This window comes from Astyanax mexicanus, chromosome 2, assembly GCF_023375975.1.
Source record: "Astyanax mexicanus isolate ESR-SI-001 chromosome 2, AstMex3_surface, whole genome shotgun sequence".
Lineage (NCBI taxonomy): Eukaryota > Metazoa > Chordata > Actinopteri > Characiformes > Acestrorhamphidae > Astyanax > Astyanax mexicanus.
The window spans coordinates 14,783,953-14,798,473 of record NC_064409.1 but is presented as its reverse complement, the minus strand read 5'-3'; the positions used below and the strand labels follow the sequence as shown (position 1 = coordinate 14,798,473).

The following is a 14,521-nucleotide window of genomic DNA, read 5'->3' as shown; positions in this document are numbered from 1 at the left end:
ATAATAACAGTGGGATAGCTCAAGAGAACACAGAAAATACAGAAAACATCCATCTGAGGTGAGTTATCTGGGCTATTTCCATTGCAGATACACTGGCATGTGATTTTTCTCTGCTAGAGATGACACTGTGGGATGTGTGTAAAATGTAATGAACAAAAGTGTCTGTGGGTATATTGTATCACTGGTCATTGTATGTCCAATGAAAAACAGTAACTTTCCGGTAGAAAGATAAAACCTTAACTTTTAGTGGGTGCCAGTGTAAAAATAATTTATTTTAGACCATTTTGGATCATTTTTATTGGTTCATTACACTGTGTCAATATGCCCTGATTGATGGACAAAGAGAAATGCTTCAAAATAACTTAAAATAACATCCATTGAAAGTTAAGGTTTTAGAGATGTGTTCAAATTATGTAGTAAACTAAACTTGTAAACACAATTGTAGATACTTGTTTTTAATTGGACATTGACAATTTGCTGTAATTGCTGTAGTTCCTAGTACTCACTAAGCATACCTATTATTGAGGAATTATGAAAAATATTCATGTTATCAATAATTAGGAATATCCTGATGAAATATTTTTAAAATTCTCCTGGCTGACTGTCAACTGATAACGATCCTATGTTATCTTTGCGTTTCTTTAAATATTACAGCTCCAATAGTTAAGATATACTATTAATGAATTAACACAAGTATTAATGTGTGGTTAAATAATTAACCGTTTACTCTTTGATAATATTAATAAATACTAGTTCAATGCTTTAATAATGCCTGGATCATCAAGATCCTGATTCACTAGATCAGATAGGGACATCCATATACTGAACATCTATTTGCTTGTATGTTTAAAAGGTATTATATGACCTCTTAAATATATACACAAACAGATGTATAGGGAATGTTCTATTCTATCAAGTTAATCAGGATGATCGAGGATGACTAAAATAATTAAATATTTGTTAAAATTAACAATCAATTTGTTCATTTTTACTTAGCGACTTTTGTTCAGCGAGTCTCTGCTTTTAAGGATGGCCCATATAAAGAGGTTTGCTGGAATTCCCATGTCTAAGGTAATGCAGCATATCGTTTTCTGTGACTATATGAATTTAATTCTCTCTAAAAGTTAAATAGTCAAGTACCTTACAACCAGAAATATAGAACTATGTACAGCTTTATGTAAGGTAATGTGCTTTGCAGTAGATGTCCCATTTTTTTATTCCACAACAGTGTTTCCCATCAGAACACCTCTAAAATTAAAATGGTGTCGAATGTTGGCAAGTGTCTTTCCCACAAATTTGCGAAACATATTCCCACATATCTCTTTAAAACTGCTGCCGAGTACATTTTATGAACAAATGTAATTAATTGTTTCTTCTGAAATTAATGGTATTAAAATGGTCTCTACTACTACTACTGTTTCTGTTTTGTGGGGAAGGATTTTAACTATAATTTAAAGCATTATGGTGAGAATTTGATTGCATTCAGGAACAAAAGCACAATTTCTGATGATCACCGCCTCACTTTTCCCCTAACTCCCAAACTCGTCACAAAATTACTGGATAGAACACCATCATTTCAGAGAACACAGCTCCACTGCTCCACAGCTCAGCACTGAGGGACTTTTAGTCTTGGCGCTAGTACATCTCTACAAGACTAGAGAAGTTAGCAATGGGTGCAGCTTTTTTATGCTAAACTGTAAAAAGCAGGGCTAATTGAGCTAAAGGCTCAGGAGAACGGTTTCATGACTTGCTGTTCTTCACACAGTGTATGAGAGAAATGTGCAGAGAGGAGGACTACATGTTCCTACAGGACCCGAGAGACCAGGGCAAGACTCCTGAGGGCACCACGCTTCAGGACACTGAGTGGCAGCAAAAGCGGGAGGAAAGGGTAAATAGCCTTGTAAAATGTTTCCTACCAGTTCCTTGTCATGTTTAGTCATTTAGTTTAATAAAGTCCATAATAAAGTTTCAATTACTGTATATCTGACCATCCAGCACAGTGTCTTTTTCTGTTTTCACTGTACGGCTACAAAGCTAATGTAGCTAGTTAACTAGCTAACAAATAATAGCTTTAGCATTGTCACAAACTATGTTCTGCAATAATCCTAAATTAACCTGCTTATTTCATATAGTTACTTTATGACACACTATTATACATGAATGTGTACCATATTTTTTTTACACAATAAGGCACACTTAAAATCCTTTAATTTTCCCAAAGATCGTCAGTGCACCTTATAATCTGGTGCACCTTATGTATGAATTTTATCAGTGAGGTTGTTAGGAGCAGTAAAGCCACTCCACTGAATTAAAACGATATACAGGAGTTTCAGTGAAGTTTCTCCAGCAGCATTAGCATTCGCCACTAACTGCGATAAGCGCTAGCTCTCCCACTGTCCAGAGGTGAGTATTACTGACCTGTATCTGAAGTGTTTATCATTTTAAAACAAGCTACATGGGATAAAATGCTAGCTGTTATCGCCCAAGTTTAAAAGGACACTCAGGGTTCCTCAGTGTAGTGCTGTCGGTTAGCCGCTAATGCTAATGCCTTTCATACTCAAAAAGCTGAAAGACCCTTACCAACACTTGGTTCAGAATCCTGCACTTCACATCAACACACCTGTTTGTGTCTCATTAAATCTGTCGTATATACGGAACTGGCCAACTTCTATCTGTGGACATGTTTTAATGTTTTTTTGACTAGATTCATTTTAAAACACTTGTAAATAACTATCAAGCCAGTTGTTGTAAACTCAATATTCTTTAGATACCTGTTTTTGGGTAATGTATTGAAAGTGGAACACAGTCAACCTTTGTAAAAGAAAAATGTATTACGTATATATTTTTAAAAGTATACTTAACATGGAAAAGTACATACTTTTTAAAATGAAAATATGTACTTAAATACATACTTTTGGAACAATTTCTGGCAACTTAAGTATATTTCAGTTGTAATTAAGCTTTATTTAAAAAGCATTAAATTGTGCTTTTTGGTGCTTTTTTCGTATGTCTATGTGAACTTAAGTAGATTTAAGTATGTGTTTTTTAAATATCTTTTTAAATACACTTGAAGTATACTGTAAATGTACTATTTTGCGTTTTGATGCACATATTGAGTACACTTTAATGCTACTGGGAAAAATGCACAAGAGTGCACTTTAAGCAGTTTTAAATGCCACTTAAAATGATTTCTATCAATGTATAATGTAAAGCATATTGCTTAAAAATACATTTTATGAAAATACAGAAAAAACTATATTTAATATGTATTTTCATAGAGTATATTACATTGAAAATGTACTTTTAGTATTCTCAATTCTTACTTAATTTAAACATACTATTAATGCTCTAAAGTACACTTATCTGATGGAATGCAGCAGATTTCATTCATCAAACACATTATGGTTGAATAACTACGATTGTGTGAGCGGGAAATTTAATAAATTCTGAAGTGATAACAAAAATACAGTTTTTGGTTCTGTATGGTTGTATAGTTACCGTGTGCACGTCTACCTGCAGATTCGGCGGAGGGTGGAGAGAGAGCAGCAAGAGCAGGAAAGGCAGCGGCAGCTGGAGGAGCAGCAGAGGGTAAAAATGCTCATGATGCATTAATCTCAAGGTGGCAATTCAAGTCAACTATTATCTGTAATATTCTGCTATATATATTATGCACTCACTGTGGCCTAAAAAATACAGCTTTCTTTGATTTCCTTGATTTTGCTATTTATAGACCTCAAATAATGCAAAGAACATTTATCACAAACTTCAAACAAAAATACTGTCATTAAGAGCTTTTATTTGCAGAAAATGAGAAATGTCTGAAATAACAAAACAGACGAAGAACTTTCAGCCCTTAAATAATGCAAAGAAAACAAGTTCATATTCATAAAGTTTTAAGAGTTGAGAAATCAATATTTGGTGGAATAACCCTTGTTTTTAATCGCAGTTTTCATGCATCTTGGCATGTTCTCCTCCATCAGTCTTACACACTGCTTTTGGATAACTTTATGCCACTCCTGGTTCAAAAAATTCAAGCAGTTCGGCTTGGTATAATGGCTTGTAATCATCCATCTTCCTCTTGATTATTTTCCGGAGGTTTTCAATTTGGTGAAATCAAATAAACTCATCATTTTTAAGTGATTTCTTTTTTTTACAGTGATGTATATTGGTCTATTTCCCAATGCAAAAAAAAAATGAAAAAAGTTTATATCCACCAATATGTTTTACAGTATTTTTTGTTGTGATTATTTTCAGTGAAGTCATACAGGATTCATTTAATATTTCATAATGTACTGAATCATCTCTGAAAGAATCGCAAGCAATTGCAAATCAAGCCACAGTGAGGCCATGGTTTCAGTTCAGCACCCCTAGTACACAGTTTTGTAAATACCACATGTAGGCGCCAGCCTGCCCAGCCTGAGCTAAGCGATAACACTATTTATAACCAAGTCTGATACCCAGGGCTGTGTCTTTCCAAGCACGACCGGCCTTTCTCAACAGACTTACTTGTAAGCCTAATTGCGCTTGATTGCATTACTTGTGCATTGCTTGGCTGCAGCTGCATGCGTGATGACCCCTGCTGCCCAAAGCAAACAATGCTGAGCAGAGTCATGGAGACTTTCTTATAACAATACAGTTTCTGCACTTCCTTTCACGTAAACAGCGGATGCAGGGAGAGTGTGCTGAGCTGGCTGAGGTTCAGGGCTGTAGTAAAAGCAGCAAAGGCCTGGAGAAGGTTTGGTGGAGGCGTTTATGTGTGTTAGGAAAGAAGCCTCCCAGCCTTTCCAGCTGCATGTGGTCGGCTGCCAGCATGGCGATGGTCTAAAGGGATAGCGTGAGGTCAGCGAAGGACAGATTTTGCTGAATTTTTGTTGTTGTTTCCCTTTGTGAGTGAAAGATCTACAACTTGAGGAGTTCTGCTAATGCCATTCCTCTGAGTCTTGTGCTATTTCTTAGTTCCAGCAGCATAATACAGTGCAAAATAACAGTCTATGGTTGAAAGATGTGTGTAGGCAAATTATGTCAATATAAAACATTTTGCTTGATATGCCATGCAATGTATTACATTAGTGCATACATTGCATTAGTGCATCAATTCTGTGGTGCCAAATTGTTTGGGTTACATAAATGTCTTGATAGATTATCTGCAGAAATATCCATCTGGAATTCTCATTGCTCAACATGCCTTTAGCACTGGAGCTGGGGGTGTAGAGTAATGTGAGTAGAGTAACTTAGACTTGCAGGTTGCAATTTATATCGCTTCAGAACATGACTAGTAAAAATGTAAAACATTTGAGGCATCATTAACTCTGGGTCACTTTGTGTGACTACTATCTGGATTAATCACATGTATTTTACACTTACGTTACATTCACACAGCATGTAAAAGTGGCCCAAATTTGACCAGATCCATTATTTATTAGTGTTGCATTGATGATGGTAGAGTCTGACAGCTGCACAAATCCTTCTCCAGCACATCCCAAAGACTCTCGATCGGGTTAAGGTCTGGACTCTGTGGTGAACAATCCATGTGTGAAAATGATTACCTCATGCTCCCTGAACCACTCTTTCACAGTTCCAGACCCATGAATCCTGGCATTGTCATCTTGGAATATGCTTGTGCCATCAGGGAAGAAATAATCCATTGATGGAATAACCTGGTCATCCACTTAAATGGTAAATCGCTAAACATGTTAGATGTTATAAGCTGTCACAAGCTTTAATGACAGATTATGTTCAGTAACTAACATAACAGTGTCATGCATATCTACCGTCCATGACATATTCTTAATGGTAACATGACACTGTTATATTTATGAGTCTGTCATTTGTCATGACATGGTTATGGCAGTTTTATGGAGCAAGGTTCAAGTGAGGTGTTAGTAAAGGTTCTTTACTGAACAACAAGCAGCTCTTTTATGGCAGTGGTGAACAAAGTATTTGTCTTGGGGGCCAAATAACAGTGTGGTTAGTGGTGTACTTTAGACCAAACCCAAATAGCATGAAAAATTGGCCTTTAGCTTAGTTTAGCTGATTTATGGCAACACCCGCTAAACCTCGAGAATGGCAAACGTTGAATTGGAGTGCACGTGGCATATTTGGCAACCAGAGTGTTTAAACAAATGGCAGAGGCCGTTCCCCCTATTATTTTTCTCGGCAACTAGAGCACTGGTTCATGTGACACTTGCAAATTGCCATATTGTACTCTGCAACCGGAGTGTTGGCAAGACTTGCTCTTCCAACAAATGTTGGAAAAGAACAATAAATGTTGGCGGCTGATTTCACATGAATCAGTGCAGGCATGTACTAGTCTTTACCTTAGTCTTAGTGAAGGAGGAGTTCATGTGAACAGGAATTTAATATTTGGCCTTCCGAATTGGGTAGAAAATCTTGCATCTTACTCTACCTCACTTTGCCTCCAGCCGTTTTATGTCAACTGAGCATAGTCCCTCTAGTGCTACATACAGGTAATTCAGTTTGAGTTTGCTGTTAATTAACAAAGGTACTGTTTCAATCACTTTTTTAACAACGTTTTAAAAAACTAAAATGTATTCTATGACATAGAATTTTGTCATTTGTGAATAAAATTTTTCAAAACATAAGAACATGCAAAAAAAAGAAGTATACAAAATATGCTTGTTCCATTGTATGAGAGAGTTGGGTTAACCAGGGTTGAGTTAAATCAAAACAGCGTCATGGGCCTACTTTGGGGGACCCTTATTAGTACTAATTACGTGTCATCTCCTGTCTACATTTCATCTAAATATGTTTTCATTTGGCCCCTAATTCCAAAAAGCTACAAACTGACATTTGACTACATGCACTTCCTTCCTGAGCAGCTGCCTGTTCCGTCTCGGCTTAAACCAGGCTCTGGTCTAATAATGACTGCCCTTGGTTCCCATGTGAACTCCATTTGAGGCATTTACCATCCATCACCAATGTTTCCGAAACCAAATAAATAAACAGGTCTATATAGACACCTCTGGCGATCCTCTGTACCCTGCTTGTATGTGTACGGGTGTGTTTTCGAAGGGGAGCTGGGTGTGAATGATTCACGTGTCTGAGGAATGAGGTGCCGAAACATGTTTTTAAAAGCCGTTACAAGCGGAGGCGCCGAGTTTCAATGTGTTCCATATGCTGAACAGCTCCAGGCATAGCGTTCTGCCTATAGGAGCCACACGATTAGCAGGAAGGATCGTCCCCACAGGACATGTTTTAAGTGCGGAACACCAGAGGGTCTGGCCCAGCCCAGTTACATAACTCCACATCAACCGCACCGTCCTGAGACGGACAGCAAGGAGGGCTGTCTCTACGCAACACAGGAAGTTGTTTCTCAGCATTATGTATTCTTCAGTATCTAGGGTTAGGTCTAAGGTCCAGGGAGGAGCCATCTCTTCTCAGAGGAAGACAGTTAAAGTACCTAACCTCCTGCTAAATGTGTGAACTGTTTTCACCCTCCTCCAGAACAGCCCACACTCCTGAATCAACAAATGACATAAAGTCTTAAAGCCAGCATTGCAGTTTGCTTCTGATACTAAAGGGATCCATCAAGGCAAGGAAAAGCTAATAAATACTTCTGTAGATTATCAGTCGGAAATCTTGTTTATACTATTCCCCATTAGCACTGAATGCTAAGCTGAGACATATTTGGTTTGGTAATTATTCTTTGAACTGGAGCTACACGGCTAAAAAACAGGTATTAAAAATTATAGCCTCCAGGTTAGCATCCTAAAAGCAAGTCACATCATGAAACGTAATTATAGCTGTTTATCAAAGCTTTAATTTACTTTTACAAGTTAGAATGGTTTAAGGTAAAATGGGATTATTTAAATTCAGGCTCGCAGTTTGGCAGATGCTAATTGGACATTTTTTGTCAATGTTCAGTTTTAAGCCAGATTGCCCAGATATAGTACATATCATGTGATCCTTTATACAACATAGAATTTTCTTTTTACTGTTTGTAAATATTATAGATGCTAGTAAATGCATCTAAAGCCCTATCTGGACGGGATTAGTTTACCAGGGGGTCCTGGTCCTGGTCCTCTGTGATTTTATTCCCATCCAGAATGACCATGTGTTTTTTTTTATCAGATGCCCTCTGAGAAATTTACAGGCTGAATTACCTGCTGTTTTCTGCTGAACTCTGTGGTCGTACGGTAATTTTAGTCCCGCCACTGAGTTTCGTCACTTCGCGTTTAATAAAATAGCTATTTGTCCACTGCCACGCACCATAATTACACTTTGGACGTGCGTTTCCGCGGAGATCCACGAGTGGAGCGAGTGGAAATGGAGGAGCTACTGAAAGTGATGTCATGTGACAGAGGAAGCCAAAAAACTCACTGGTCCTCCTGTTTTTTCAATTGCAGTCCATATGCAAGAGTTTTATCACTGAGTAGCTGAGAAACTAATCCCATCTGGATAGGGCTTTAGTCTGCTTATCTGTAGAGTATTTCATTATTATACATCCCTGATATTGTAATTGAAACATTGAGGTATGTGTGCAATAATGATTATAACAATTAACTCTTGTTTGGTGTTTGTTTTTATGGGTCTTTATTTTGGTGTTTTAAATTCAACGATATTAAGTAATTTTACATTACAATACTCAACTGATGTTAATTCACCCCATTTACAAGCAATATAAACAATATAAAACATATATATTTACCTTACCTTTTTAAAGTGCTATTAAAAGTCCTAGTTTTGTTTGTTTTTTAATAAAATGTAAATTGTAAGTTAAGTTCAAGTTCCATCTTAGTTCACTGTATAAACATGTTTTGAACTTTAAGTTCTAAGCATTTAATAAAGTGTAATCACAGGCTGCCAAGATTTATATATTTAATATTTTGCAGGTTTTAATAATGTATATTGCATAAAGGGACAGAAGCTCTTAAATGGCATCAGCTGCTCATCAATAGTGCCATTAGGCCCAGGATTGTTAAACAGGGGTAGGCAATGGACCCATGTGTCCCACACTGTCCTGATGGCAGCAAGCTTGTCTCTCTGACGAAGATTTGGTGTACCTCCAGGTTATCAAATCAGATAATCCTGGAAATTATGTGTAAGTTTCCAGAGACACTGTTGCACGAAAAAGTTCTCTGCCAGTTTCTGCAACCCACCGGGATTCTGTTGATGCCATTTTGGACCTAAAAATCTCCAGCAAGGATAAGAACCCTGAAGCCTTTAAATGGGTTTGGCCCGTCTCCTTCCACTTTTCTTCAAAACATGCCCTCCCTCTAAATAAGTGCAATCCAGAATACTGTTCAAGATTAAAAGCTCAAAAGAAGCCCCAAGGTTGCATCTTTATCACATTGGCAGGTGGCAGGTGGCTTCTTTCTTGGGCAAGAAGACCATTCACTTTCTCCATTCCTTGACATTTCCTTGATATTTCTTCACCTGCTAGCTGCCAACAGGCTAGTCCTGAGGCTGGCTTTTTATATACTCCATCTAATCCACTTCTTCAAAGCCACAGTCAGACTTTACTACCAAGATATTCTCTCTGTTCCAAAATCATTTGCAGGACCACCTGAGAAGAGATACTTTTGGTCATAATCATCAGTTGTGATAAGGAAGCCCATTGGCAAAGTGATATTTATTGTGGAATGTGAGCGCAGACATGTGTTGGTACTTGAATTTTACATCAGTGTGTTGCAACCTTGACCTGGAATGGCAGGGGCAGAAACAAAACACACAAACACAAACTGTATTATTTAAACACCATACAAGGGTTAAACAAGCATGTTCATATTTGAGTAAAAATTAGTTTTTAGCATCTAATTGCCTTTTTTGCATCTTTTAAATCAGGGGTCCGTGGGCCAGATGGGGCCTGCAAGCATGAAGCATTTGGCCCATGAGGTTGTTTGAACTATAATGAAGGATAATGAAAAAAAATGAAAAATTTAAGCTTCTCTTTTTTTTTTATTTCTGCCCGTTCTCGTTTTTCCGCCTGTTCTTGGGCTCCCTATCTCCTTATAATGGTAGTTATTGGACCGCGACCCTAACCACACAGGTTCGAGGAGTAGTTTTTTTTTATTTATTTACTTTTTCCTTTTTTCTTTTCTTTACCTGCTTTCAGATCAACTGTTCTGCAATTGGGTTCAACAACCCTCTGGGCTGGAGAGCTACTAGTCTGTAGCACTCCATCCCACTACACTTTCTTTTCCAAAACAGATAATTTTTTTGTGGCCTGCTACGTAATGGCTTGGAAAATATCTGGCCCATAGCCAAATGAATTAATTAATTGCCGACCCCTGTTTTAAATGTTCCTGTGTTGCTGGGATTAACCACACAGCTCCAGTTTAGAACTAAACAAGCTGAATTTGGAAATACATCTACATTTAAGGTATATGACTATATAAATCAGATCTGATACTATAACTGATCAAATTACTAATCAGATTCTTGAGTGTCAGTCTGAAGAGTGTGTACGTGTGTGTGTGTATGTCCTCTGAAGAAGAAGGAGGAGGAGTGGAGGAGTCATGTGGCGAAACTAGCATCTGAACGCGAGTCTCTACGTGACAGATTACACAGGCTACGTGAATTCAGGGTGAGGTAGCCCCATTAGTCTTACACACACACAAACACAAAAACACATGCATGTGCACACACTTTCTCTTTTGTCGAATGTTGGTTCTTATATGTATCCCCGATTTTTATTACTTGCTTTAACATATTTTTTAAAACAAATTAATATATCTAAAGATTCATCATTTTTTACATCATTTCTTTATTTTAGTTTGAACATTTTTAAAGTTTTAATGGAAATTTTAATAGTTTTGTTTTTAACATTGTGACATTATTAATCATTATTCTCATAAATGCTGAGATTTAACTTTAACTTAATCAGCCAGTTTTCGTGGCTTGTCAAGGTTTTTGGGGCCTGTAGGTCTGTTTTTGTCTAGTCTTCCAACAAACATCAGAAAAATGTAAAAGATACACACATGCACAAACATACACACACTTACACATACTTACATACACAAACACACACACACTTACACATACTCACATACACAAACACACACACTTACACATACTCACATACACAAACACACACACACTTACACATACTCACATTCACAAACACACACACACTTACACATACTCACATTCACAAACACACACAGATGTGGGACTCAAGGACAGACTGACTCAGCCACTCCAGATGTCACTTACGGCATGCGGCACAGTTCCAGGCCACTCTGCATTCAACCAGTACAGACACTAAAGGAAACCACAATACACAAAAGATCATAAACACAGTTCATCAACTCCCAGAAGAACACAGTGTTTTGAAACTACAGACAGCGTGAATCTTCCCTGACAGTTTAATGTGCATGAACTTGATCATATTTTCACTTTTCCTTTATCTGAACGCTGCATTTTCTGTTTGTGTTCACTGTAATAAAATGTACAACGTAATTTAAATACGATTAAATATGAACTTAGTTGAACAAGTATGTATTTCTGTATTAAGAATTTGTTTAATGTTTATATAGTAATAATGTATTTTTAAGCTGGGGTGATAAATGCAGATACAGTTTTACCTGTTTACAACCCTATTTGTTTTTACCCTGTTATTTGACCTTAGAATGAAGAGTGACAGATCACATCCGATCACAGTAGCATAATATAGCCTTGTTTATAGTCCAGTAAAAAGAGAATTGGTTGGGTTAGCCTGTAGAATTTTAGGTTAAATCTTGTGTTTTCTGATGCTTTTTACAGTGTGAAACTACAGCATTTCAAAAAATATGTTTTAAATGAATGGTTTGAGACTTTTAACCATTTTAACCATTTTACATCAAAATGTTTTCTTTCAGGACTTTCAGAAAAAGGTGCTGATACAGGACCTGGGCCTGGATCCAGACTCATCCAATGAGAAGCTGACAAAAATCCTTAGGAGATTGTAATGGTGGTTATTTGAAGAGACAGAAACACTGAATGTAAAATATGCTGGAGGAAAACCTTTAAAATATGAGATATGTAGTGAACAGCTTTATAGTTAAACATTAATCTATTATATTTTACTGTGAAGAAAATCAACGTTTTCAACTTTGCAACACCTGTTTGCCATTCAATGAGATTTTATTGCTGCTTAAAAAATAACACAGTATATACACTGACACGCGAGACTGTAACTAGTGTATCCCTTAATTTTGTCCATGACCATGTCCCATTTTCTTATTAACACCGTACTGGTCTGTGGGATATCTGTGTAGTGGATCTCCTGCATTAAATGTGGATGTGATTTCTGCCAGAGTCTGTATGTCCCATTCATCTGGCACCATGAAACCACTGGCATTCAACCAGTGTTCAGCTTTATTCACAAGATAACAACTCACAATTTAAACTAGTGTCTGCGTTCCCAAGCCATATTATAAAGTAACACATCATGATCAATTTTCATTCTGCTATCTCATGACTTGGCAGATAAGTGGCATAAATGCATATTAATTTATTTAATTCTGTAATGCATGATGGTGTTATATACTTAAACTTAACTAAAACTTAATTTAACACAATAGTTAATTGATAGCAGATAATTGCTCATTTATTAACATATACTACTGATGTAGGTGTAAAGCTTGTGTTTGTAAAACTGACCCATAAGAATGTATTTCACAGGAACACAATAACGCGTTTTGGGACCAAGTCCTTTAGTAATGTTTGCAGTGTAGTAGGTTTCAGTTGAACTGTATGTTTTGTTTTGAACATGCTGTAAAATATAGATTGAAGATTTTGTTTTAACACAAATAAATAAAGTCTGTTTTACGTAAAACGGATACATGCCAGTCATTTGACTTTTTTAAATTAGGGAAACATTTTTGATTACTTTATACAGGTTTAGAATGAACCTGTTCATGAACACACACACTAGCAAAGAAAGGGCAGTAAAAATACACACCCAGATCAGTGAACCAGGGAGGAACTGGAGGTAAGGTGCCTTGCTTAAATGCACATTATCTTTGAATGTTGAGAAAAAAGCACTGTTTCTTCACTCTTCTTCCCATATTAGCATCAGATCTTCATTTGAACAGCATTGAGAGGTGGGTGATTTTTAAAAATTATCTGGAAAATGTAATTAATATAAATGCATATTTCTAGTGAGAAAAAAGCTAGCTCAAACCCCCTCATTTATTACTAGGTAAAATGTGTAAAATTAGAAGCAGGTGCAGTACATCAGCTGCAGATAATTAGAATACGATTAGAGAGGAATCTGGAGGAGTCTGTCTTTTTTAAACCTCAGACACGTTGGGCCTGTTTAAACATTAACAAACATTTTTGGATTTTTACACAGAAAGCATTTTCTGTGGACAGATTCCACTAGAAAAGTTCTGCCTAGTTGTTTTATCAGACTATAATGGCTTTGTTTAATTATTTGTTTAACTCCCCGTGGCTCTATCAGAGATATCAGAGAAGGGAAGTGAAGAAAAAGTTATTTTTAAGATGTTTAAAATGTTTTGGGCTTTAATTACTTATTAATTACTTGAATTTCTTGCCCTCTTATTGCTATCGAGAGCATCAGTTGTGTCCTGAAGAGGTAGAGTTGTTTTACATTGAATAGTCCAGTTTGAATAATGTTCTAATCCACATTGTGGCAAAAACGGCATAATGAAAGGTTCCCAAAAGACTATCGAAAACATTATGATGAAACTGGCACTCATGAGGACTGAGAAGTTTCCTCTGTTGCACAGAATAAGTTCATTAGCCTCAGAAAGCGCAAAGTTAACAGCGACCCAAATAAGACTCAGCTACATGCTTCACAGAGTATTTTGGTTTGTTACTAGATGATTTCCTACATGTGTTCCTTCATAGTCTGGATGACTTCAGTATTCATTTACAATGTAAAAAAAAAAAATTAAAAAAACATTGAATGAGAAGATGTGTGCAAACTTTCGACTTGTACCTTAGTTTCGTTTGCTTTTGAAGTTAATGGCTTACCTTGATCAGATCTAAGGAGCTCTCTGAGAGCATTCAAAAAGGAGGGTGTAGATGCAGATCTGACAGTCTGGGACATGATGTCAGATAGGGACCACCAAGGGGACGTGGAGAGCGGACGCACTTGCGAGTATTTATTAAATAAACAAAACAAAAACAAGCAAACAATAATTTAAACAATAAAGAAACATGGAGAACATAAATATAAAAAAGGGAAGGGAACACTTAACCTGAATGACAATAAACGCACAATCACAGACAAGGAACACTGAAACAAAGGGACTGTTTATACACACAGAAGGGGACAGGAAACACCTGGGAGCAGGTAACAAGGGGTGGAGCTACAAATGAACACAGGTGAGCACAGAAGACAGGGGCCACAAAACAGGAAGAGACCATGACACATGAATTAAAAAAGAGACCAGAAGCATTAGGAATCAGTCATTTCTCTGTCTGAAAAATGATTTACAAGTGTGAAACATTTAAAACAACAAACAATAGGGCAAGATCAGGCCGTCCTAGCAAGTTCAGCCCGAGAGCACAGCACAAGATACGTAAAGTAAACTCCAACAATGCTAAACTG

General features: G+C 36.9%; 1 protein-coding gene across 1 annotated transcript; it reads left to right on the top strand.

Moving 5' to 3' along the window:
- On the top strand, window positions 1-12,776 carry LOC111192943 (DDRGK domain-containing protein 1). The gene is made up of 6 exons (XM_022671294.2): window positions 1-58; window positions 997-1,071; window positions 1,766-1,888; window positions 3,520-3,588; window positions 10,454-10,546; window positions 11,820-12,776. The coding sequence occupies exons 2-6, from the start codon at window positions 1,030-1,032 to the stop codon at window positions 11,907-11,909; spliced, it is 417 nt and encodes a 138-aa protein (XP_022527015.2). The 5' UTR covers window positions 1-58; window positions 997-1,029; the 3' UTR covers window positions 11,910-12,776.
- The last annotated feature ends 1,745 nt before the right edge of the window (window positions 12,777-14,521 follow it).